The sequence below is a fragment of the Oryx dammah genome, unplaced genomic scaffold (genome assembly GCF_014754425.2).
Source record: "Oryx dammah isolate SB20612 unplaced genomic scaffold, SCBI_Odam_1.1 HiC_scaffold_28, whole genome shotgun sequence".
NCBI lineage: Eukaryota > Metazoa > Chordata > Mammalia > Artiodactyla > Bovidae > Oryx > Oryx dammah.
In genome coordinates this window covers 80691843-80716406 of record NW_024070212.1, presented here as the reverse complement: position 1 = coordinate 80716406, position 24564 = coordinate 80691843, and the positions used below count along the sequence as shown (strand labels likewise).

Below are 24564 nucleotides of genomic sequence, written 5' to 3'. Positions count from 1 at the left end.
TCTAATGTGTCTCCTACATTGTCAGGCGGATTCTTTACCACTGAGCCACCCGGGAAGCCGCTGAATATGCATATCCTGCTCTTATTATGTTTCTTGTTCCTTTTCTCAATCTTTTTTATCTCATATTGCCATTTACATTGCTTAGCCCTTAGCTCTGAAAGAGGACAATCCAACTAAATATTCCTTGTACTCTCCCTTTCTTCATATTTGCTACTTAAAAAATACCTTGCTAGGTTTAAAAACTGAACATTTTTAGGCTGGTTTTAGTTCCGTGCATGAAGATAGAAGACTGCCAATTATAGGAAAAGAGAGGGAGTAGAAGTGAGTGTAACAGTTGATGTTTCTATAAACAAAGAACTGAGATGGAGATAAGAAATAACAACAGAGATGGCAGGCCAACATATTGAGAGACATTCAAGGTCAGACAAGGGATTGATATTTGTTACTAAAAAAGGAAGCAGGTAGAAGAGGTTGCAGTAGATGAAAAACTTATTCACAGCTCATTTTATTTGATGGTATAGCTAAAGGCACATGAAAAATTCTAAATCAATATCTATATTCCTTTTGCTGCAGAATACCATTTGGGGAAGATGCCCAAGCATACACAAATCCCAGAAGCCTGCAGTGTTTTCATTGGTTGTACTATGTGATTGAGATATATTCTGTAGAGTCAGTCCCTAAAGTTCTGTCAGGAGTTTTTACTGGCTTTAAATCTTCAGTGGATAAAATGTTCTATTTATTGCCACGTGAGAGAAGCTGATTACCTTCATCTGCCCTTCAAGGACATTGATTTGAGTATCTTTTACATTTATCAGTTTATAATTTATCGACTGTCTTAATGCATGGTTATGGTTAGAAAAGTGACTCTCTGAAACTGACATTTAGGTCTCAATGGATATTTTCATATCAAATGTTGTAGTTCTGTCTTCCAAAACAGATCTATTTAGTCTTCACTGTCTTTTCAAATTATTAACAATAAAGTTTAGCAATAAACTTCACCTAGTATGATACCATCCTTATGGCAGAAAGTGAAGAGGAACTAAAAAGCCTTTTGATGAAAGTGAAAGTGGAGAGTGAAAAAGTTGTCTTAAAGCTCAACATTCAGAAAATTAAGATCATGGCATCTGGTCTCATCACTTCATGGGAAATAGATGGGGAAACAGTGGAAACAGTGTCAGAATTTATTTTGGGGTCTCCAAAATCACTGCAGATGGTGACTGCAGCCATGAAATTAAAAGACGCTTACTCCTTGGAAGAAAAGTTATGACCAACCTAGATAGCATATTCAAAAGCAGAGACATTACTTTGCCGACTAAGGTCCGTCTAGTCAAGGCTATGGTTTTTCCTGTGGTCATGTATAGATGTGAGACTTGGACTGTGAAGAAAGCTGAGCGCCGAAGAATTGATGCTTTTGAACTGCGGTGATGGAGAAGACTCTTGAGAGTCCCTTGGACTGCAGGGAGATCCAACCAGTCCATTCTGAAGGAGATCAACCCTGGGATTTCTTTGGAGGGAATGATGCTGAAGCTGAAACTCCAATACTTTGGCCACCTCATGTGAAGAGTTGACTCATTGGAAAAGACTCTGATGCTGGGAGGGATTGGGGGCAGGAGGAGAAGGGGACGACAGAGGATGAGATGGCTGGATGGCATCATGGACTCGATGGATGTGAGTCTGAGTGAACTCTGGGAGTTGGTGATGGACAGGGAGGCCTGGCATGCTGCGATTCATGGGGTTGCAAAGAGTTGGACACGACTGAGTGACTGAACTGAACTGAACTGAATAGCTTTATCTGTGTTTACTGAGTTAAAGAGTTTTCTCATTTTGGTGACGGTTGTTTAGTTGCTAAATCATGTTTGACTCTTACGACACCATGGGCTGTAGCCCACCAGGCTCCTCTGTCCATGGGATTTCCCAGGCAAGAATACTGGAGTGGGTTGCTATTTCCTTCTCTAGTGGATCTTCCTGACCCAGAGATTGAACCCACATCTCCTTCACTGCAGTCAGATTCTTTACTGCTGAGCCACCAGAATTCCCTTTCTCCTCTTTAATGATATTAAAAAATGTTCTCTTATTTTTTGCTGCGTTGGGTCTTACTTGCAGCATGTGGAATTTTTCGTTGTGGTGCATGGGCTTCTCTCTGGCTGTGACCTGCAGGTTCCAGAGCATGTGGATTCTGTAGTCGAGGCATGTGGGCTTACTTGCCCGGGGCCTGTGGGATTTTAGTTACCTGACCAGAGATCGAACCTCTGACCAGAGATTGAACCTACGTCCCCTGAGTTGAAAGGCAGTTCTTATCCACCAGACCACCAGGAAAATAAAAATGCTATTATTTTTTAATGAAAAATGGATATGTCAGAAGGTAAACAGCAAACAGAAATGTGGAACTGGTGGATGATAAGATTCATTGTAGTATGCATTAGTAAAGAAAGAAAAGGGTACCAATTTCTCTTAAGTGTTAAGAAAGAAATCATGAATCTCTTGTGAGTATTTGGAAATTGTGAAGAATGCTATTTGGATGGTTTTCCAGACTGAAGTTCTGATAGCACTACATAAAATTACCAAGAATTTTGGCATATTTTTTCCCCCTGGGGCAGTCCCACCAAGTATTTGAGGTATCACAGGAGATTGAAATATATTGGATAATGAGTAAATCATCTTTTCACTTCATACTTGATAAACATATGGATTTTAATTCATTTTTATTTATTTTTAAATTAGGAAAGCTTTTGGAAAGGAAATTAGTGAGTGGAGATAGTTTAGAATTGTGGTTTCTTCATTTTTTATTTTCTCGTTTGTTGTTAAAGTGCTGTTTTGCCTTTCCCTGGCTTTCTTCATATAAATATGAAGAAAAAATTTGTTTTCTTCATTGATTTTTAAATAAATACATACTTTTTTGTCCAGCTTTCTTGAGATGTAATTGACCTACAGCGCTATATAAGTTTAAGATGTACAACATAGTGATTTGACTTACATACATGATGAAAAAATGACTATCAATAAGTGGAGTGAATATCCATCATCTTGTATATACAAAACTAAAGAAATAGAACATTTTTTTTCTTGTGGTGGGAATTCTTACAATTTACTCTCTTAACAGCTATCATATATAACACACAGCAGGGTTAATTATATTTATCATGTTGTTAATTCCATTCCTAGTACTTATTTATCTTATAACTAGAGTTTGTAAATTTTGACTGCCTTCATCCAATTCTTTCCCTCCGGTTGAGACTTCTCCTTCCAATGCACAGGGTGCAGGTTCAATCCCCAGTTGGGGAGGCAAGATCCCATAGGCCTCGTATCTATCCCCCTCAAAAAAAAAAGTCCAAAACATAAAACAGAAGCAGTATTACAACACAGTTCAGTGAGGACTTAAAAATGGTCCACATCAAAAAAATCTTAAAAAAAAAAAAAATTTCAGTAGACTGAATGGCTGCGAGCATTAATTTATTCTTTTCCCCATTTCCAGGTCTTATCCCCCTTCTTTTAAGGAAAAACAAATTATCAATTAATAAGGGATATCCTCCAAGTCAATTTATTTAGCCAAAGCTGCTCTAGGAAACTAGATTGAGGAAGTTAAGTTTTGCAAATGACTAAATAGCTGAATCTGATGTCTTTAGGAACCACAAGAATAATGCTGTTTATCTTAAAAAGGAAAAACCACATCATCTTAGTATTTTTATCTTTCTTATAGGCTGTTTAGCAATTTTGCAACAGAGTGTCTGCTCTGTAGATTTCTTAATTGAGCAGTTTCAGTTTTTTGTTAAGAGTTGAACATAGCCTGGACACATTTATAATTTGTGTATTAAAGTTTTCATTTGAGCAACTTATTTTTCAATAAATAATCTTGTTATTTTAAAAGAAGCTCAATGTAAAAATAATAAGAGAAGTACAAAAAAGGAAGAAATAATGTTGCATAATATCAACATTTTAAAAATTAGTCTCACCATTAATCATGTCTTGTTATATAGAGCTTATCCTAATGTTTAAAAAATGACCTCACATCTCTTAGAATTTCCACTTTTAACATTATGGACTTCTAGACATTTTTTTATGCACATGTATTTGTGTGTGTGTAAATGTATGTACATACATAATACATGTGTATGTAGATGCATAAATTGTATTTATCCTGTTCTTTTTTCCTTTCACTGTATGTCCTGGAGATATTTTTAAAAATTAATTAATAAACTATTTTTAGAGCAATTTTAGGTTTACAGCAAAACTGAACAGAAAGCATACAGAGTTTCTATATAGCTTCTCCCCACAACACACATGACTTCCCCACAAAATCCTGCACCAAAGTGGTATATTTGGTACAATTGAAGAATCTTTAACATGTAATTATCACCCAGAGACCATAGTTTACATTAAGGTTCACTTTTGGTGTTGTATATTCTGTGTTTGAACAAGTGTGTAATGATGTGTATAGACAACTACAGTATCATAAAATAGTTTTTCTGCCCTAAAAATCCTCTATGTTCTGCCTACTTATTCTCTCCCTCTAACCGCCCAGCCCCTGGCAACCACTTTTTACTGTTTCCACAATTTTGCCTTTTCCAGAACACTATATGGTTGGAATCATGTGGTATTTAGCTTTTTCAGATTGTCTTCTTTTACTTTACATTTAGTTTTCCTTGATATCATTTAATGGCTTGATAGCTCATTTCTTTGTAGTTCTGAATAATACTCCATTGTCTGTTTGTACCCTAGTTTATTTATCCATTCACTTACTGAAGGATATCTTGGTTGTCTCCAAGTTTTGGCAGTTATAAATATAGCTGCTGTAATATCTGTGGGCAAGGTTTTGTGTGGGAATAAGTTTTCATTTCATTTGGGTATATACCAAGGAGCACAATTACTGGATCTTGTGAGTATGTTTAGTTTTGTGAAAAAAAACAAAAACAAAAACAAAACAACTACCAAACCATCTTCCAAATTAGCTGCATTCCCACCAGCAGTAAATGAGAGTACCTATCCTTACCAGCATTTAGTATTGTCAGTGTTTTGGATTTTGGTAATTCTAACAAGTGTGTAGTGGGATCTCACTATTGTTTTGATTTCTCTGATGACATATGATGTGAAGCGTTATTCATATGCTCACTTTCCATTTGTAGATCTTTGGTGAGGTATCTATAAAGATCTTTAGCCCATTAAACAAATTATTTATTTATTTGTTTTGGTCTGTGCTGGGTCTCTGTTGCTGTGTGTGGGTTTTCTCTAGTTGCTGCGAGCCGGGGCTACTCTTTTGTTGCAGAGTACACAATCTAGGGTGCGAGGGCTTCCGTAGTTGTGATGTGTGGGCTCAGTTGTTGTGATACATTGGCTTAGTTTCTCAGACCAGGGATCGAACCTGTGTCCCCTGCATTGGCAGGCAGATTCTTAACCACCGGACTACCAAGAAAGTCCTCGTCCGTTTTTAAGTTGGGTTGTTTGTTTTGTTATTGTTGAGTTTTTTAAAAGTTTGTTTTATATTTTGGATAACGGTCCATTATTGAATACGTCTTTTGGAAATATTTTCTCCTAGTCTGTGGCCTGATCTTTTCATTCTCTTGACATTGTCATTTAAAAAAAAAAACACGTGATTTATTTATTTATCTATTTTGGGTGACACTGGGCCTTCATTGCTGGGTGGGGGCTTTCTCTAGCTGTGGCGAGCGGGGACTATTCTGTACTTGCAGTGCGTGAGCTTCTCATTTCACTGCCTTCTCTTGTTGCTGAGCATGTGCTCTAAGGGTGCAAAGGCTTCAGCAGTTGTGACATGGGGGCCCAGTAGTTACAGCGTGTGGGCTCTAGAGTGTGCTGGTTTCGGTAGCTGTGGTGCATGGGCTTAGCTGCTCTGCGGCATGTAGAATCTTCCCAGACCAGGGATCAAACCTGTGTCCTTTACATTGGCAGGTGGGTTCTTATCCACTGCACCATCAGGGAAGTCCTTGACCTTGTCTTTTGCAGAGCAGAAATTTTTAATTTTGGCCAAGTCCAGCTTGTCAATTATTTCTTTCAGGGATTATATCTTTGGTGTTAAATCTAAAGATTTATTGCCACACTGATGGTCCTTTGGATTTTCCTCTGTGTTATCTTCCATGACTTTTATAGTTTTGTGTTTTGCATTTAGATCTATAATGCACTTAGAGTTAATTTTTTTTGTGAAGGATATATGATCTGTGTCAAGATTTAATTTTTTGCATGTGGATGTCTAATTGTTACAGCATCATTTGTTGAAAAGACTATCTTTGCTGTGCTGTTTTGCTTTTTGCCTTTGTCAGAGACCAGTTGACTATATTTATGTGTATCTGTTTCTGTTCCATTAATCTATTTGTCTATTCTTTTGAAATGCCACACTGTTGTGATTGCTGAACCTTTATAATAAATCTTGAGGTTGGGTAGACTCCATCTTCCAAAATTGTTCTTCAGTATAACGTTGGCTATTTTGTGTCTTCTGCCTCTCCATATAAATGTCTCCAGTTTGTCAGTGTCCACGAAATGACTCACAGGAACTTTGATTAAGACTGTATTGAATCTATAGATCAGTTATGGAAGAGTGGACATATTGACAGCATTGAGTCTTCCTAGCCATGAATATTTTTCCATTTGGTATTTTGGTATTCTTCTTCAGACTTTATTTTTTGGGGCTCCAAAATTACTGCAGATGGTGACTGCAGCCATGAAATTAAAAGACGCTTACTCCTTGGAAGAAAAGTTATGACCAACCTAGATAGTATATTCAAAAGCAGAGACATTACTTTGCCGACTAAGGTCCATCTAGTCAAGGCTATGGTTTTTCCTGTGGTCATGTATGGATGTGAGAGTTTGACTGTGAAGAAGGCAGAGCACCGAAGAATTGATGCTTTCAAACTGTGGTGTTGGAGAAGACTCTTGAGAGTCCCTTGGACTGCAAGGAGATCCAACCAGTCCATTCTGAAGGAGATCAACCCTGGGATTTCTTTGGAAGGAATGATGCTAAAGCTGAAACTCCAGTACTTTGGCCACCTCATGTGAAGAGTTGACTCATTGGAAAAGACTCTGATGCTGGGAGGGATTGGGGGCAGGAGGAGAAGGGGACGACAGAGGATGAGATGGCTGGATGGCATCACGGACTCGATGGACGTGAGTCTGAGTGAACTCCAGGAGATGGTGATGGACAGGGAGGCCTGGCGTGCTGCGATTCATGGGGTCGTAGAGTCAACATGACTGAGCGACTGAACTGAACTTTGGTATTTCTCAGAGTTTTGTACTTTTCCTCATATAGATATTATGTATATTTTGTTTCATTTATATCTATTTAATATTTTTTGAGTGCTAATATAAATGGTAATATCTTTTAAAATTCTAGTTGCTGCTTGTTCATTGCTGGTGTATAGGAAAGTGATTAACTTTTGTGCATTAACTTTGTATCCTACAGCCTTGCTGAAATGACTTATTAGTTCTAGGAGTTTTGTTGTTGTTGTTGTTCTTGTTGATTCTTTAAAATATCCACTGGAGATAATCATGTCATTTATGAAGAAAGACAGTTTTATTTCTTCTCAGTCTATATACCTTTTACAGCCTTTTACTGCCTTATTGCATTAGCTATGATTTCATGTACAGGCCTTTTGTCTCCTTAAGTACATTTATCCCTAGGTATTTTGTTTTTTTTGATTTGATGATAAGTGGGATTGTTTCCTTAATTTCTCTTTCTGATCTTTCATTTTTAATGTATAGAAATGCAACAGATCTCTTTGTATTAATTTTGTATCCTGCAACTTTTCTGAAACCACTGATAAGTTCTAGTAGCTTTTTAGCAGCATTTTTAGAATTTTCTGTGTTTAGTATCATGTATTAATATAAATTTAATATGTATAGTATAATGATGTGACTTATATACATCATGAAGTGATTGTCACAATAAGTTTAGTGACTAGTCATCATCTCCTATAGATACAAAATTAAAGAAATTTTTTTCTTGTGATGAGAATTCTTAGGATTTATTCTGTTAATAATGTTCATATATAACATACAAAATTATATTTGTCATGTTGTGCATTACATCTCTAGTACTTTTAAATGGAAGTTTATATCTTTTGACTGTCTTCATCTAATTTCTTCTCTCTTCACCCCTTGCCTCTGGTAAGCACAAATCTAATCTCTTTTCTTTGAGTTTGTTTTTGACATGTAATTGACTGACAACATTTGTTCTTGTTTTACAACACAGTATAAGCAATATCATATGATATTTGTCTTTGTCCGGTTTACTTCACTTCATATGATATTCTCTAGGTCCATCTGTGTTGCTGCAGATGGCATTATTTCATTATTATTATTATTAATTTTTTTTACAGCTGAGTAATATTCCATTGTATATGTACCACATCTTTGTCATTTATCTGTCAGTGGACATCTAGGTTGCTTCCATGTCTTGGCTATTGTAAATAGTATTGCAGTGAACATTTGAACATTGGGTTGCATATCTTTTGGATTGCGGTTTTGTCTGGATATATGTCCATGAGTGAGATTGCAGGATCATATGGTTTTGTTTTTAGTTTTTTAAAGAACCTCCAGTCTCTTCAGTAAGTGTTGAGAAAACTGGACAGCTGTTTGTAGAAGAATGAAATTAGAACATTCTCTAACACCACACACAAAAATAAATTAAAAAATGGATTAAAGACCTAAATGTGAGACTGGACACTATAAAACTCCTAGAGGAAAACATAGAACACTCTTTGAGATTACAGCAGTATCTTTTTGGATGTGTCTTCTAGAGTGATGGAGGTGAAAAAAAAAAAAAGGGATCTAATTAAACTTAAGAGTTTTACACAGTGATGGAAACCATAAACAAAACAAAACGACTATCCACAGAGTGAGAGAAAATATTTGCAAATGATGTGACTGACAAAGGATTAACCTCTAAAATATACAAAGCAGTATATTACAATTCAATATCAAAAAACCAAACACCACCACCAAAAAATGGGCAGAAGATCTAAATAGGCATTTCTCCAAAGAAGACATACAGATGGCCAACAGGCACGTGAAAAGATGCTCAACATTGCTAATTATTAGAGAAATGCAATCAAAATTACAGTGAAGTATCACCCCACACTGGTCAGAATGGCCATCGTCCAAAAGTTAAAAAATAGTAAATTCTGGAGAGGGTGTAGACAGAAGAGAACTTTCCTGCATTGTTGGTGGGAGTGTAAATTGGTACAGCCACTATGGAGAACAGTGTAGTGGTTCCTTACATTCTCTTAAACATTTTTGATTTCGAAGATCCATGGTTGGTGGCTTTTTAAAGCTAAACTTTTAAAATTCTAAACATTACATATATTCTCTGTGTAAGATTTGGAAAATGTGAGCCATAGTGATATAAAAATCAGTCACAGTTTGTTAGGGAAACTGTTGTCAGCATTTTGGTGTACTTTTTTTAAAAACTTCCTCACCTCCCCCTCAGATCCCAACCAGTAAGTATTTATTATATGATACATGAAGTTTTGGGTTTTGTGTATTGTTTCCCCATTTTCACAGACTCTTCAGGGGCATTTTAAATGGCTATATAGCCCATCATATAGATTCACTATGTATAATTCACACATTTTATAAACTTTACTCCTACTTTTCCAAATTTTGTTAAATAATGCAGTTTTGGGAGGAAAGTTTTCTCCTTTATTCTCGTTGTCAATTAAAGAATTCTAAATATAGCAGGTAAAATACTGCTACTTTTCATTAATTTATCAGTTTGTGATTCACTTAAACATTTTGAGGACCAACTGGGTGTCAGGCACAATTTAAGGACACTTAAAAAGTTTACTGGCTAGTGTAAGAGAATGTAAGAAACAAATGATTATAACATGTGTGATGAGTACTGTGATAGAGGAAGACACAGGACCCTAAGGGACTAAAAAGAGGGACTTCTCTATTGGTTTGAGGTTGGGACAAGGGTAGAAAATTTACTGATCTTACCAGAGGAGGAGAAACTTTTTTTTCTTTTTTCTTTTTTTTTAAATTAATGTATTTATTTTAATAGAGAATAATTACTTTACACCATTGTAATGATTTTTTGCCATACATAAGCAAATTGGCCATAGGTATACATGTATCCCACTATCCTGAACCCCGCCTCCCAGCGCCCTCTCCACACCATGCCTCTAGGTTGTCCTAGAGCACCTGTTTCGGGTGCTCTGCTTCCTGCATCAAACTCACACTGGTCATCTATTTTATATATGGTAATGTATATGTTTCAGTGCTATTCTCTCAAATCTTCCCACCCTTTCCTTCTCCCACTGAGTCCAAAAGTGTTCTTTACGTCTGTGTCTCCTTTGCTGCCCTGCATGTAGGATCGTTGGTACCATCTTTCTAAATTCCATATATATGTGTTAATATACAGTATTTGTCTTTCTCTTTCTGACTTACTTCACTCTTATGGACCCTGGGTTCATCCACCTCATTAGAACTGACTCAAATGCATTCCTTTTTTTAATAGCTGAGTAATATTCTATTGTGTAGATGTACCAAAACTTCCTTATCCATTCATCTGCTGATGGACATCCAGGTTGCTTCCATGTCCTAGCTACTGTAAATAGTGCTGCAGTGAACACTGGGATACATGTGTCTCTTTCAATTCTGATTTCCTTGGGGAATATGCCCAGCAGTGGGATTGCTGGGTCATATGGCAGTTTTATTCCCAGTTTTTAAGGACTCTGAGGAGGAGAAACTTAAACTGGGTCTTAGTATTTATGATATAAGGCCATCAAAAGGTGAGGGTAAGCTGAAAGGCATTCTAGGTGGAGGGAACAGCACATGCAAAGGCAAGGAGGTATTAGCATGTCAAGTTTAGGAAGCTTTCATATGAATATTAAAATGGCTTCTGTCTCTGGTGCAGGTGAGGGAGTGGCAAGAGAGAAAGCTGAGTAAGTGGGCAGATGTAATTTCGTGAAGGGCTTTGAATATCATCCTTAAGGCTGGGGTGTCATCATGAGCGAGGCAGAATCGTTGAGAAACATGTTTATAGCTCTGACTCTTCCATTTGTACATCAGCAGTTCTCAACAGCTCTAGCCCAAACCTCACCTTTGAGTTCCAGATCTATATATCCAACTGCCTTGATGGCCTCTTTAGAATGTCTAGGAAGTAAACTCCATGAAAACAAGAATTTTACTCCTTTTGTCCTAAGCTGTATCTGCTTTTCTTAGAACAGTGCCTGGCAATAAGTTACCCCGATTGATTCAATTCAAAAGGGAAGGATTCCTTACTATATCTCAGTGAAGTGAAGTCGCTCAGTCGTGTCCGACTCTTTGTGACCCCATGGACTGTAGCCTACCAGACTCCTCTGTCCATGGGATTTTCCAGGCAATAGTCCTGGAGTGGATTGCCATTTCCTTCTCCAGGGGATCTTCCCAACCCAGGGAATGAACCTGGGTCTCCCGCACTGTAGACAGACGCTTTACCATCTGAGCCACCAGGGAAGTCCTACTATATCTCAGAGGTGTCTTGAATTCCACATAAATCCAGGTCATGATCTTATCCCTCTAATCTGCCCTTCTCCTGATGTTGCTTGTTTAAGGGATTGGCACCATCTATTTAATTTCACAAGGTAGAAACCTGGGTATATCTTTGACACATTTCTCTTTTTCACCTTTCACATTCATTTTATCACTAAGACCAACTGAATTTTTGACCCATTTCTTCGTGTGCCCATTTGTCTCCATCTCTACTGCTCTAGTCCAGGCTACCATCTTTCTCCTCATCCTATACAATAATAGTAAACTTTCACCCTTTACTCTTGTCCCTTTACAGTCTATTTTCTCTGTGTTGGAGTGTAAAGAAAAAAAAAATCACACAAACCCACAGAATCGGATTCTGATATTCCTGTTTGCATCCGTTGCTCTTTGCATAAAGAACAAAATTTTTAACACAGGATGCAGGGCCCTGTGTGCTCTGGACCGTGTCTAACCCAGTAGCCACGCACATGTCACTTTTTTGGACTCTGCTCCTTAGTCACACTGACTTTTTAAATTCTTCTAGTGGATCATGCTTTCTTCTGCCACAATTGTAATGTTTAATTAGTAACTTGCAATACATATTGTAAAATGGAATATGTATTGTTAGAGAAGCGAATGTACCAATCCCATTGAGCTGATATTTATAATTCTGAAAGAATAATGTTCTATGTGGTATTGCTTTCCTTTCTTTTATAATTTTTTTTTTGGTTGTACTGGATCTTCGTTGCTGCATGCAGGTTTTCTCTAGTTGTGGAGAGTGGGGACTACTGTTTTTTGCAGTATGTGGCCTTTTCACTGTGGTGACTTCTTTTGTTGTGGAGCATGGGCTCTAGGGTCTGCAGACTTTTGTAACTGTGGCATGTGAACGCAGTGAAAGCAGCTCCTGAGCTCTGGAGCACAGGCCAAGTAGTTGTGGCGTACGGGCTTGGTTGCTCCTTGGTATGTGGGATCTTCCCGGACCAGGGATCAAACCTGTGTCTCCTGCTTTGGCAGGCAGATTCTTTACCACTGAGCTACTAGGGAAGCCCCTGCATTCTTTTCTTGAAAAGAAAACTGTCTGTGAATTATTACAAATAAACTGGAGTATTTTCAGTAATAATTTGTTCTTTCAAATTACATATATCTCAATTTTCCATCAAGTCATTTAAAAAATACCTATAAGCAACATTTATTCTTGTTTTAGAGTAAGAAAGCATTGTCTGTTGTAAATTTAAGCCTTTCTATTTTTTAAAAAATGCTGCTGTAAGAAGGATATATAGGAAATGCCTTAATTTAAAAAAAATGATTAGGCTTTATATGAAAGCAGTGACTTAATAACTAGAAAAGGCAATGGCAAGCCACTCCAGTACTCTTGCCTGGAAAATCACATGGACAGAGGAGCCTGATAGGCTGCAGTCCATGGGGTCGCTAAGTGTTGGACATGACTGAGCAACTTCACTTTCACTTTTCACTTTCATGCATTGGAGAAGGAAATGGCAACCCACTCCAGTGTTTTTGCCTGGAGAATCCCAGGGACGGGGGAGCCCGGTGGGCTGCCATCTGTGGGGTCGCACAGAGTCGGACACGACTGAAGTGACTTAGCGGCAGTAGCAGTTGGGAGTTACTGTTTGGATTTGTGTGATAACTTTTTTAAACATTTATTTATTTATTATTATTTATTTTGGCCGTGCCTGGTTTTAGTTGTGGCATACAGATCATAGATCTTCACTGTGGCATGCAAACTGTTATTTGTGGCATGTGGGATCTAGTTCCCCAACCAGGGATTGAACCTGGGCCCCATGCATTGGGAGCACAGAGTCTTAGCCACTGGGCCACCAGGGAAGTCTCTTGTGTGATAATTTTTGTTGTTGTATATTTGGTATTAAATATATTTTGTAATTGAAATATGTATATATATTATATTTTTATTCTGTAAAATGAAAAATTTGTTTGCTCATTTCCAGTTCAAATTGTATTTAATCGCTTAAGTAACTTTAGCAGGTATTACACCATAGAATATGTACTCATTACTTATTTTTCTTTAACTTTTTCTTCACGTCAGAGCAAAAGACTAAACTTACAGAAGAATGCAATCAAGTGATGGCTTTTTCTTTAGAACCTGAATATGGAGGCCACAGGAGCAGATGATGTCGATAAGCTGAAAACTAAATTTATATCTGCTTGGAACAACATGAAATATAGTAAGTATCATGATTTGAAAATTATATAATCCAAAGAAATATTTGAAGATATGTATTATCTCCCTTATTCAGTCAGTAACAATTGCTGAGGTTTTCCTTGAATGAAATATTTCTGTAAGGAATAAAATATAATATATTCTCTATATATGTCAGTTACAAAGTATATAAGAATACTTCCTAAAGAAACAGCCAAATATCCTCATAAATATTGCTTAGAAACTCAGGCATATCATGTGGTCCTTTAAAAAAGAAAATGCCAAAGCAGATATAATTTATTCAGGTAATGGATACTACCTCAGTTTTTCAGACTCAATTTCAGGCAGCCTCACGTCTGAACCAGGATCCACTCAAAATAGATGTCTGAACACAGAAAGCAGACCATATAAAGTTCATACTCTGATACATATAACTTTCTTCTAGGAGCACACTCAGACACTTAATTATAACTTAGTTATTCTTGGTTTGCCTATAGATCTGGTAAGGATCATATGGTTGTTTTGAAGCCTACTTCAGACTGGAAACAAACTGTCGATGAAGAATCTTTCAAAGGTGGAGAAATATTCAGAGAATTATTGTCAACAGGAAGAAGTTCATATCCATAAAATAGGAATGGAAAAATTTAGTAAAGCCCATAGGCAGTGCAAACTCAAGTAAAACACAGTTGGCTGTTGGCTCCTGATTCACTGGAAATCATGGCCAGCTAGCTATTTAGACAGTTAAAACTTGGTAATAACTTAACATTGCATTTTGAAGATTATAGACATTGATTTTTTGAAAATTTGAGATAAATCATTTGCTACTAAAATTCACCCTTTTAAAAGGTATAATTCAGTGGTTTTTTTAGTATATTCACAGAAATGTACAACCATCGTCACTAACTCCAGAACATTTTTATCACCCCTCAAAGTTACCCTGTACCCATTAGCAGTATAAGAATACTCCCTATTCTTCCCCATCTCTCTCCAATCCCTGACATCCACCATGCTACTTTCTGCCTCTAGAGATTTGCCTATTCTGGACTTTTCATATAAATGCTATCACATAACTTGTGGTCTTTTGTTTTTGACTCCTTTCACTTAGCACAGTGTTTTCAAAGTTCATCCATGTTGTTGCATGTATGTATCAATACCTCATTCTCTTATATGGTTGAGTACTATTTCACTGTATGGATATATGCCATTTTCTTTACTCACTCATTAGTTGATGGACATTTGGGTTATTTCTACTTTTTGGCTATATGAATAGTCCTGCTGTGAATATTGTGTACAAGTTTTTGTGTAAACTTAGTTTCAGTTCTTTTGGCTATATTCCTAGGAGTAAAATTCCTGGATCATATATTAACTCTAAGTTTAACTTTTCAAGGAACTACCCAACTGTTTGGACCATTATACACTGCTACAGCAATGTTTGAAGGTTTAAATTTCTCTATATCCTCAGCAGTACTTGTTAATGTCCATCTTTTTAATTAGATCCATTTTAGTGAGTGTGAAATATCTCACTGTAAGTTTGATTTGCATTTCCCTGATGACTGTATGAAGGTAAGTGTCTTGTCATGTGTTTATTAGCCATTTGTATGTATTCTTTGAAGATATGTCTATTTAATTTTTTACACGTCTTAAGATTGGGTTGTCTTTTTATTATTGGGTTGTAAGTGTTCTTTATATATTCTAGATGAAAGTCCCCCAGCAAAAATATGATTTGCAGATATTTTTTCTCATTCTTGAATTGTCTTTTCACTTTCTTAATAGTGTCCACTGAAGCATAAAACTTTGATTTTGATGAGGTCCATTTTGCCTATTTTTTTCTTTGTTGTTTATGCTTTTGATGCTGTATTTAAGAAATGTTGATTAAATCAAGATCATGAAGATTTACACCCATTTTTAAAGATATTTTTTCTTTTTAGCTATTCTGTTTAGGTCCTTGATCCATTTTGGGTTAATGTTTGTATGTGATGTGAGGTAGAAGTTCCACTTCATTCTTTGTATGTGGCTATCTAGTTGTCATAGCACCATTTGTTCAAAAGAATATTCTTTTCCTGTTGAATGGTCTTGCCACTCTTATTTAAAATCAGTTGACCATAGATGTAAAGGGTTTATTTCTGGACACTCAGTTCTATTCCATTAATCTGTATGTTTGTTCTTATGCCAATACAACATTCTCTTGATTAGTTCAGCTGTTTGTGAGATCTGAAATTGGAAAGTATGATTCCTCCAATTTTGCTCCTCTTTTCCAACATTTTTTTAACTATTTTGGATCTCATGCATTTTCCCTATGAATTTTTGATCATCTTATCAATTCTGCAAGAAATTCAGCTAGGATTTTAATATAGATTTTAGTGAATCTGAAGATCAATTTTCAGGGTATTGACATATTAACAGAATATTTCCATATTAAGATTTCCAATTCATAGACATGGGATGTCTTTACACTTATTTAGATTTTTAATTTCTTGCCATGACATTTTGTAGCTTTCTGTAAGTCTTACACTTCTTTTGTTAAAGTTATACCTAAATGTTTTATTCTTTTCAATGCTATTTTATTTGTAATATTTTTCCAATTTTTGGCCACACCTTGCAGCATGTGGGATCTTAGTTCCCTGAACAGGGATTGAATCCTCGCCCCTTGCTTTGGAAAGCAGAGTCATAACCACTGGACCATTGGAGAAGTCCTTCAATGCTATTTTAAAATGAATTGTCTTCTTAATTTCTTTTCGTATTCTTTGCTAGTATATAGAAATACAATTGATTTTTTTGTGATTTGATCATGTGTCTTGTAAACTTGATCTCCTTTATTCTAATAGGTTTTTGTGGATTCTAGAGGATTTTCTGTGTAAGCTCATGTCATCTGCAAATAGACACTTACATTCTTTTCAGCCATTTAATCTGATGGATAGGTTATGTGATGAAGATTTCATTTATAAGGTCTGGAAATTATCATACTGGTACTAACACATTTTAGCAGTATCCTAGGAATTGTTATTTAAACTATTATTTACATATGTGTAGCTTTCCCTATCTAGATATTAAGTGGGTGTAGCAAGATTATGGTAATCCCTAATATCTGAAGAACAGAATGTTCAGGGTAACTACATGTTATCCTGGAGAAGGGTACCCTCCAGAAGGTACCTTCTAGAGAAGGACATGGCAACTCACCCCAGTATCCTTGCTTGGGAAATCCCATGGACAGAGGAGCCTGGCAGGCTACAGTCCATGGGGTCACAAAGAGTTGGACACCACTTAGTGACTGAGCAGTCACATGTTCTAGGTAGTTTTGAGTTAGAGAATAGTATTTTAGTTTCATTTTATTGATGAAAATTATTCTAAAATGTTTAATATGTATCCATTCCTGGCTTAAAGTTTGTATTGTATGGGTGGTTTGTGTGCATGCTAAGGCACTTCAGTCATGTCCAACTCTGTGATTCTGTGGACTGTAGCCCACCAGCCTCCTCTGTCTGTGGGATTCTCCAGGCTAGAATACTGGAGTAGGTTGCCATGCTGTCCTCCAGGGGATCTTCCTGACCCAGGGATTGAACCTGTGTCTCTTAGGTCTCCTGCACTGGCACTTGGGTTCTTTACCATGTGTGGTTTAAGAAGTACTAAAACATTTTTTTAAATTTATTTGTTTTTAATTGAAGGATAATTGCTTTACTGTATTATGTTGGTTTCTGCCGTACATCACCATGAATCAGCCATAGGTGTCCCCTCCTTCTTGAACCTCTCTCCTATCTCCCATCCCATCTCATCCCTCTAGGTTGTCACAGAGCACCTGTTTGAGCTCCCCGAGTCATGCAGCAAATTCTCATTGGCTATCTGTTCCACATATGGTAGTGTATATGTTTCCATGCTACTCTCTCCATTCATCCCACCCTCTCCATTCCTATGCTGTGACTATTAGTCTGTTTTCTGTGCATCTCCATTGCTGCCCTAGATCTAATAGGTTCATTGGTACCATCTTTCTAGATACTGTATATATGTGTTAATATATGATATTTGTTTTTCTTCCACCTGATTAGAACTGACTCACATGCATTCCTTTTCATGGCCGAGTAATATTCCATTGTGTATATGTACCACAGCTTCTTTATCCATGCATCTGTCATTGGAAAGGGCTTTCCTGGTGGCTCAGACAGTAAAGCATCTGCCTGTAATACGGGAGACTCAGGTTCTATCCCTGGGTTGGAAAGATCCCCTGGAGAAGGAAATGGCAACCCACTCCAGTACTCTTGCCTGGAAAATCCCATAGATGGAGGAGCCTGGTAGGCTACAGTCCATGGGGTCGCAAAGAGTCGGACATGACTGAGCGAGTTCGCTTCGCTTTGCTTCTGTCATTGGATATCTAGGTTGCTTCCATGTCCTAGCTATTGTAAATAGTGCTGCAATGAACATGTGTAGGTGGGGTTCAGTTCAGTTCAGTTCAGTTGCTCAGTCATGTCCGATTCTTTGCGACCCCATGAATTGCAGCACGCCAGGCCTCCCTGTCCATCACCAACTCCTGGAGTTCACTCAAACTCATGTCCATTGAGTCAGTGATGCCATCCAGCCATCTCATCCTCTGTCGTCCCCTTCTCCTCCTGCCCCCAATCCCTCCCAGCATCACAGTCTTTTCCAGTGAGTCAACTCTTCACATGAGGTGGCCAAAGTACTGGAGTTTCAGCTTTAGCATCAGTCCTTCCAAAGAACACCCAGGACCGATCTCCTTCAGAATGGACTGGTTGAATCTCCTTGCAGTCCAAGGGACTCTTAAGAGTCTTCTCCAACACCACAGTTCGAAAGCATCAATTCTTTGGTGCTCAGCTTTCTTCACAGTCCAACTCACATCCATACATGACCACTGGAAAAACCATAGCCTTGACTAGATGGACCTTTGTTGGCAAAGTAATGTCTCTGCTTTTTACTATGCTCTCTAGGTTGGTCATAACTTTCCTTCCAAAGAGTAAGCATCTTTTAACTTCATGGCTGCAATCACCATCTGCAGTGATTTTGGAGCCCCCAAAAATAAAGTCTGACACTGTTTCCACTGTTTCCCCATCTATTTCCCGTGAAGTGATGGGACCAGATGCCATGATCTTCGTTTTCTGAATGTTGAGCTTTAAGCCAACTTTTTCACTCTGCTCTTTCACTCTCATCCAGAGGCTTTTTAGTTCCTCTTCACTTTCTGCCATAAGGGTGGTGTCATCTGCATATCTGAGGTTATTGATATTTCTCCTGGCAATCTTGATTCCAGCTTGTGCTTCTTCCAGCCCAACGTTTCTCATGATGTCCTCTGCATATAAGTTAAATAAGCAGGGTGACAATATACAGCCTTGACGTACTCCTTTTCCTATTTGGAACCAGTCTGTTGTTCCATGTCCAGTTCTAACTGTTGCTTCCTGACCTGCATACAGGTTTCTCAAGAGGCAGGTCAGGTGGTCTTGTATTCCCATCTCTTTCAGAATTTTCCACAGTTTATTGTGATCCACACAGTCATAGTCAATAAAGCAGAAGTAGATGTTTTTCTGGAACTCTGTTGCTTTTTTGATGATCCAGCAGATGTTGGCAATTTGATCTCTGGTTCCTCTGCCTTTTCTAAAACCAGCTTGAACATCTGGAATTTCATGGTTCATGTATTGCTAAAGCCTGGCTTGGAGAATTTTGAGCATTACTTTACTAGCGTGTGAGATGGGGTACATGTGTCTTTTTCAGTTCTGGTTTCCTCAAGGCATATACCCAATAGTAGGATTATTGGGTCATACGGTAGTTTTAGTCCTAGTTTTTTAAGGTGTCTCATACTGTCCTCCATAGTGGCTGTATTAATTTACATTCCCACCAGCAATGCAAGAGGATTCCCTTTTCTCCACACCCTCTCCAGCATTTATTGTTGATTTTTTGATGATGGCCATTCTGACCAGTGTGAGATGATACCTCATTGTAGTTTTGATTTGCATTTCTCTAATAATGAGTGATATTGAGCATTTTTTCATGTGCTTATTAGCCATCTGTACGTCTTTGTAGAAATGTCTGTTTAGGTCTCCTCTCCACTTTTTGATTGGGTTGTTTGTTTCTCTGGTATTGAGTGGCACAAGCTGCTTGTATATTTTGGAAATTAATCCTTTGTTAGTTGTTTCATTTGCTATTGTTTTCTCCCAGTCTGAGGATTATCTTTTCAGCTTGTTTATAGCTTCCTTTGCTGTGCAAATGTTTTTATGTTTAATTAGGTCCCACTTGTTTATTTTTGTTTTAATTTCCATTCTACTCAAGGGAGATGGGTCATAAGAGGACCTTGCTCTGATTTATGTCATACATACAGTGTTCTGCCTATGTTTTCCTCTAAGAGTTTTATAGTTTCTGGTTTTACATTTAGGTCTTTAATCCATTTTGAGTTTATCTTTGTATATGGTGTTAGGAAATGTTCTAATTTCATTGTTTTTACATGTAACTGTCCAGTTTTCCCAGCACCACTTATTGAAGACCCCATCTTTTCTCCATCGTATATTCTTGCCTTCTTTGTCAATGATAGGGTGCCCATAGGTGTGTGGGTTTATCTCTGGGCTTTTATCTTGTTCCATTGGTCTATATTTCTTTTTATTTTGTGCCAGTACCATACTGTCTTGATGACTGAAGCTTTGCTGTATAGTCTGAAGTTAGGAAGGTTGATTCCTTCAACTTCATTCTTATTTCTCAAGATTGCTTTGGCTATTCGGAGTCTTTTGTATTTCCATATGAATTATGAAATTTTTTTGTTTTAGTTCTGTGAGAAATGCCATCGGTAATTTGATAGGGATTGTTTTTGGTAGTATAGTCATTTTCATAATATTAATTCTTCCAACCCAGGCACATGGAATATCTCTTCATTGTTTATGTCATCTTAGATTTCTTTCATCAGTGTCTTATAGTTTTCTGTATACAGCTCTTTTGTCTCCTTAGTTAGGTTTATTCCTAGGTATTTTATTTTTTTGGTTACAGTGGTAAATGGGATTGCTTCCTTAACTTCTGTTTCTGACTTTTCATTGTTAGTATATAGGAACACAACTGATTTCTGGGTATTGATTTTCTTTCCTGTGACTTTACTGAGTTCACTGATTAGCTCTAGCAATTTTCTGACACTATTTTAGGGTTTTCTGTGTGTAGTTCATGTTATCTGCAAACAGTGAGAGTTTTACTTCTTTTCCAGTCTGGATTCCTTTTATTTCTTTTTCTTCTCTGATTGCTGTGGCTAGGACTTCCAAACCTATGTTGAATAATATTGGCAAGAGTGGGCACCCTTGTCTTATTTCTGATCTAGGTGAAATGCCTTCAGTTTTTCACCATTGAGATTAATGTATGCTCTGGGTTTATCATATATGGCCTTTATTGTGTTGAGGTAGATTCCTTCTGTGCCCATTTTTTGAATAATTTTTATCAAATGGGTGCTGAATTTTGTCAAAAGCTTTTTCTGCAAATATTGAGATTATCATATTATTTTTATCTTTCAGTTTGTTAATATGGTGTATCATATTGATTGATTTGTGTATATTGAAGAATCCTTGCATCCCTGGGATAAACCTGACTTGATCATGGTGTATGATCTTTTGAATGTGTTGTGTTGTATGATGTTTGAATATGTTGAGGATTTTTGCATCTATGTTCATCAGTGATATTGGCCTATAATTTTCTCTTTTTTGGTGATGTCTTTATCTGGTTTTGGTATCAAGGTGATGGTAGCCTTGTAGAATGAGTTTGGAAGTGTTCCTTTCTCTGCAATTTTTTGGAAGTTTGAGAAGGAAGGCATCAGCTCTTATCTGAATGTTTCATAGAATTCACCTGTGAAGCCATCTGGCCCTGGGCTTTTGTTTGGGGGGAGATTTTTTATCACAGTTTCGATTTCAGTGCTTGTGATTGGCTTGTTCATAATTTCTGTTTCTTTCTGGTTCAGTCTTGGAAGGTTGAACTTGTCTAAGAATCTGTCCATTTCTTTCAGATTGTCCATTATACTGACATAAAATTGCTTATAATAGTCTCCTATGATCCTTTGTATTGTTGTTGTGTTGTCTATTGTAACCTCTCCTTTTTAATTTCTAATTTTGTTAATTTGATTCTTCTCCCTTTTTCTCTTGATAAGTTTGGCTAATGATTTGTCAATTTTATTTATCTTCTTGAATAACCAGCTTTTAGTTTCATTAATCTTTGTTATTGTTTTCTTCATTTCTTTTTCATTTATTTCTTCTCTAATCTTTATAATTTATTTTCTTCTACTAACTTTGGGTTGTTTTTTTCTTTTTCCAGTGTCAAGTTAGGTTTTCTATTTTGTGTTTTTCTTGTTTCTTGAGATCGGATTGTATTGCTATAAATTTCCCTCTTAGAACTGCTTTTGCTGCATCCCATAGGTTTCGAGTCCCTGTTCTCATTGTCATTTGTTTCTAGGAATTTTTTGATTTCCCTTTTTATTTCTTCAATGACTAGTTGATTATTTGGAAATGTGTTGTTTAATCTCCATGTGTTTGTGTTTTTAAGTTTTTTTTTTTTCTGTAATTTTTATCTAGGCATTGTGGTCAGAAAAGATGATTGATTTCAGTTTTCTTAAGTTTACTGAGACTTGATTTGTAACCCACAATGTGGTCTGTCTTGGAGAATGTTCCATGTGCACTTGAGAAGAAAGTGTATTTTTCTGCATTTGGCTGGAATGTCCTGAAGATACCAGTTAGGTTCATCTGGTCGAATGTGTCATTTTATTTATTTATTTATTTTAAATATAAATTTACTTATTTTAATTGGAGGTTAATTATTGTATTGGTTTTACCATACATCAACATGAATCCACCACAGGTATACACGTGTTCCCCATCCTGAACCCCATTTTAAAGCTTGTGTTTCCTTTTTAATTTTCTGTTTTGATGATCTGTCCATTGGTGTAAGTGAGGTGTTATTATTGTGTTACTGTAGTTTCCCCTTTTATGTTTGTTAGTGTTTGCCTTGTGTATTGAGGTGCTCTTATGTTGGATGCATAAATATTTACAGTTGTTATGTCTTCTTCTTGGATTGATCCCTTAATCATTATGTAGTGAAGAAGGACTGAAATTGATTGAGCATCAACCAGTATATTATAGCTTATGTACCTTATCAATTAAATCTCATATCTTTCTGAGTTAGAGATCTTTCTGAGATTTAAATCTTCTATCTTTCTAAGGTATTCTTTTTTGTAAATTAGAAAACTGAGATTGACATGCTCAAGGTCACATATCTAGATAAGTCTTGAAACTTATATTCAAGTCCAGCCTCCCTTGGCTCCCTATTCTTGCTGTTTTCTGGATACACTAAACATAATTTAGAATTATTTTTTTTATCAATGTCAGTATTATGATATGAAGACAGAACTAGAAATGGTATAACACTTACATTTTAAAAGAGACTGGACCTTACTTTCTTGAAAAAATATTTAATTTTTGCTTTCCTCCCCCCCCTTATTTACATGACTTTATGAGGTATATAAACTTGATTTCCTTTTTAAAATATTAAATAATTCATCCTTCTTCTAAATCATCCTTCATGATTTCTTTTCCTCCAGAAAATTGTTATCATCTCTACTGTTTCAATGTCTTTGACTTGTTTGCATCTTTTAAAGCTTTATTTGTGATTTTATAATTGCTAATTTAATGGACTATAGGTTTTGGGGTAACATTTTGTTTATGGTGACTCTCCTAAGACAGTCCTCAGTGAATAACATATTGTGTTGTCTTTTTTTCTCATTTGAATCTGGACTGGACTGTGTCTTACATCAACCAATAGAATGAGAAAGGAGGCTATGTCAATTCTAGGCCTAACTCTTAGGAGACAACTTCTGCTCTCTTTGTGCACTATAACTTATTGCTTATGTAAAACGTAGATCATTGCAGAGCCTCAGATTCTGACTCAGATTCACTTTTCTTTCTTTTGGAAGGACTGGTGACTGATAAGAGGGTGTAGGTTGAAGGTAAAGCATAGGGACAGAGAAGTCCTCCTTAAAGGCTTTTTTGTTTGTTTTTAAGGTTGTGTTTATGAAGTTCTTAGGACTTACTTTGGAAATATTGCCTTTTGGGGAGGGGGGAATTGTTACTGGTTTGGGGGTTAAAATCATTCTAGCATGGTACTAATAACACTCGTAAATTGGGAACAACAAAAACTGCATGTTTGAATTAGAAGAAGATTTAAATGGATTGAAATGGGCTGATATTGGGGAGGATAGTTTTGTCATGGAATAATATGAACCAAATAGTAAAGCCTGCTTTGAGTATAGATGAAAATTAGTGGAAAAGATAGCTCTAAATGTAATTTGTATCATATTGAGGAAAGTCTTTAGTATCACAGAGAAGTTCATTATAAATGTGTTAGCTTAATGAGTCATTGAGGTTGGTTTTTGAGCAGATGAGTAGATGAATTACCTAATCAAAGCTGAGCCACAGGGAGATTAATTTGGCAGGGATAAGTGGCATATGCTAGCATGGGGAAAGACTGATGACAGAGAAGCCATTTGGGGGAGTACTGCAAATTAGACTTCGGAGTAATCCAAAGTCTAATCAGTGTATTTGACTTTCCATTCTCTCTGTTTCAGTACCAAACTCAGATACTTGTATGATTTTTATTATAAATACATATTTTAATGTACTTGTTCTTTGTACTTATTTGTATTATAGTCTTTAAGGAAGCACTTTCATAAAAGTCACTCATTTAAAATTTGTAACAACTCTGTTAAATATAAATGCTGGTCTGCTTAAGACTAGACCTAGTTTTGACTCCCAGTTTCAGATTCTGTTTCTCTGTTCTTACATTTTAGGAGCTGCTTTTTAAGGTTACATTAGCACGCAGGATTTTCATATACTTGGGAATATTCAGGAATATAATGGGCAAGTGCTTTTCTTAGGAAATAGAGAATATTAATGGCATCATAAAAAGCCAAAGGGTAGTACCTTTTAGATATA

At 36.7% G+C, this 24564-nt stretch overlaps 1 protein-coding gene across 8 annotated transcripts in view; it reads left to right on the top strand.

The window, feature by feature from the left end:
• ATG4C (autophagy related 4C cysteine peptidase) overlaps positions 1-24564 on the top strand; it is a 102025-nt gene that overhangs the window by 16323 nt on the left and 61138 nt on the right. For all 8 annotated transcript variants that reach the window (XR_005719561.1, XM_040232692.1, XM_040232696.1 and 5 more), the window contains one exon: positions 13517-13655. Coding sequence is in view for 4 of the 8 variants with exons in the window: in XM_040232692.1 (XP_040088626.1) it covers positions 13580-13655 (76 nt within the window). In the remaining 4 variants the exon portion in view is untranslated. The remainder of the gene's footprint in view (positions 1-13516; positions 13656-24564) is intronic.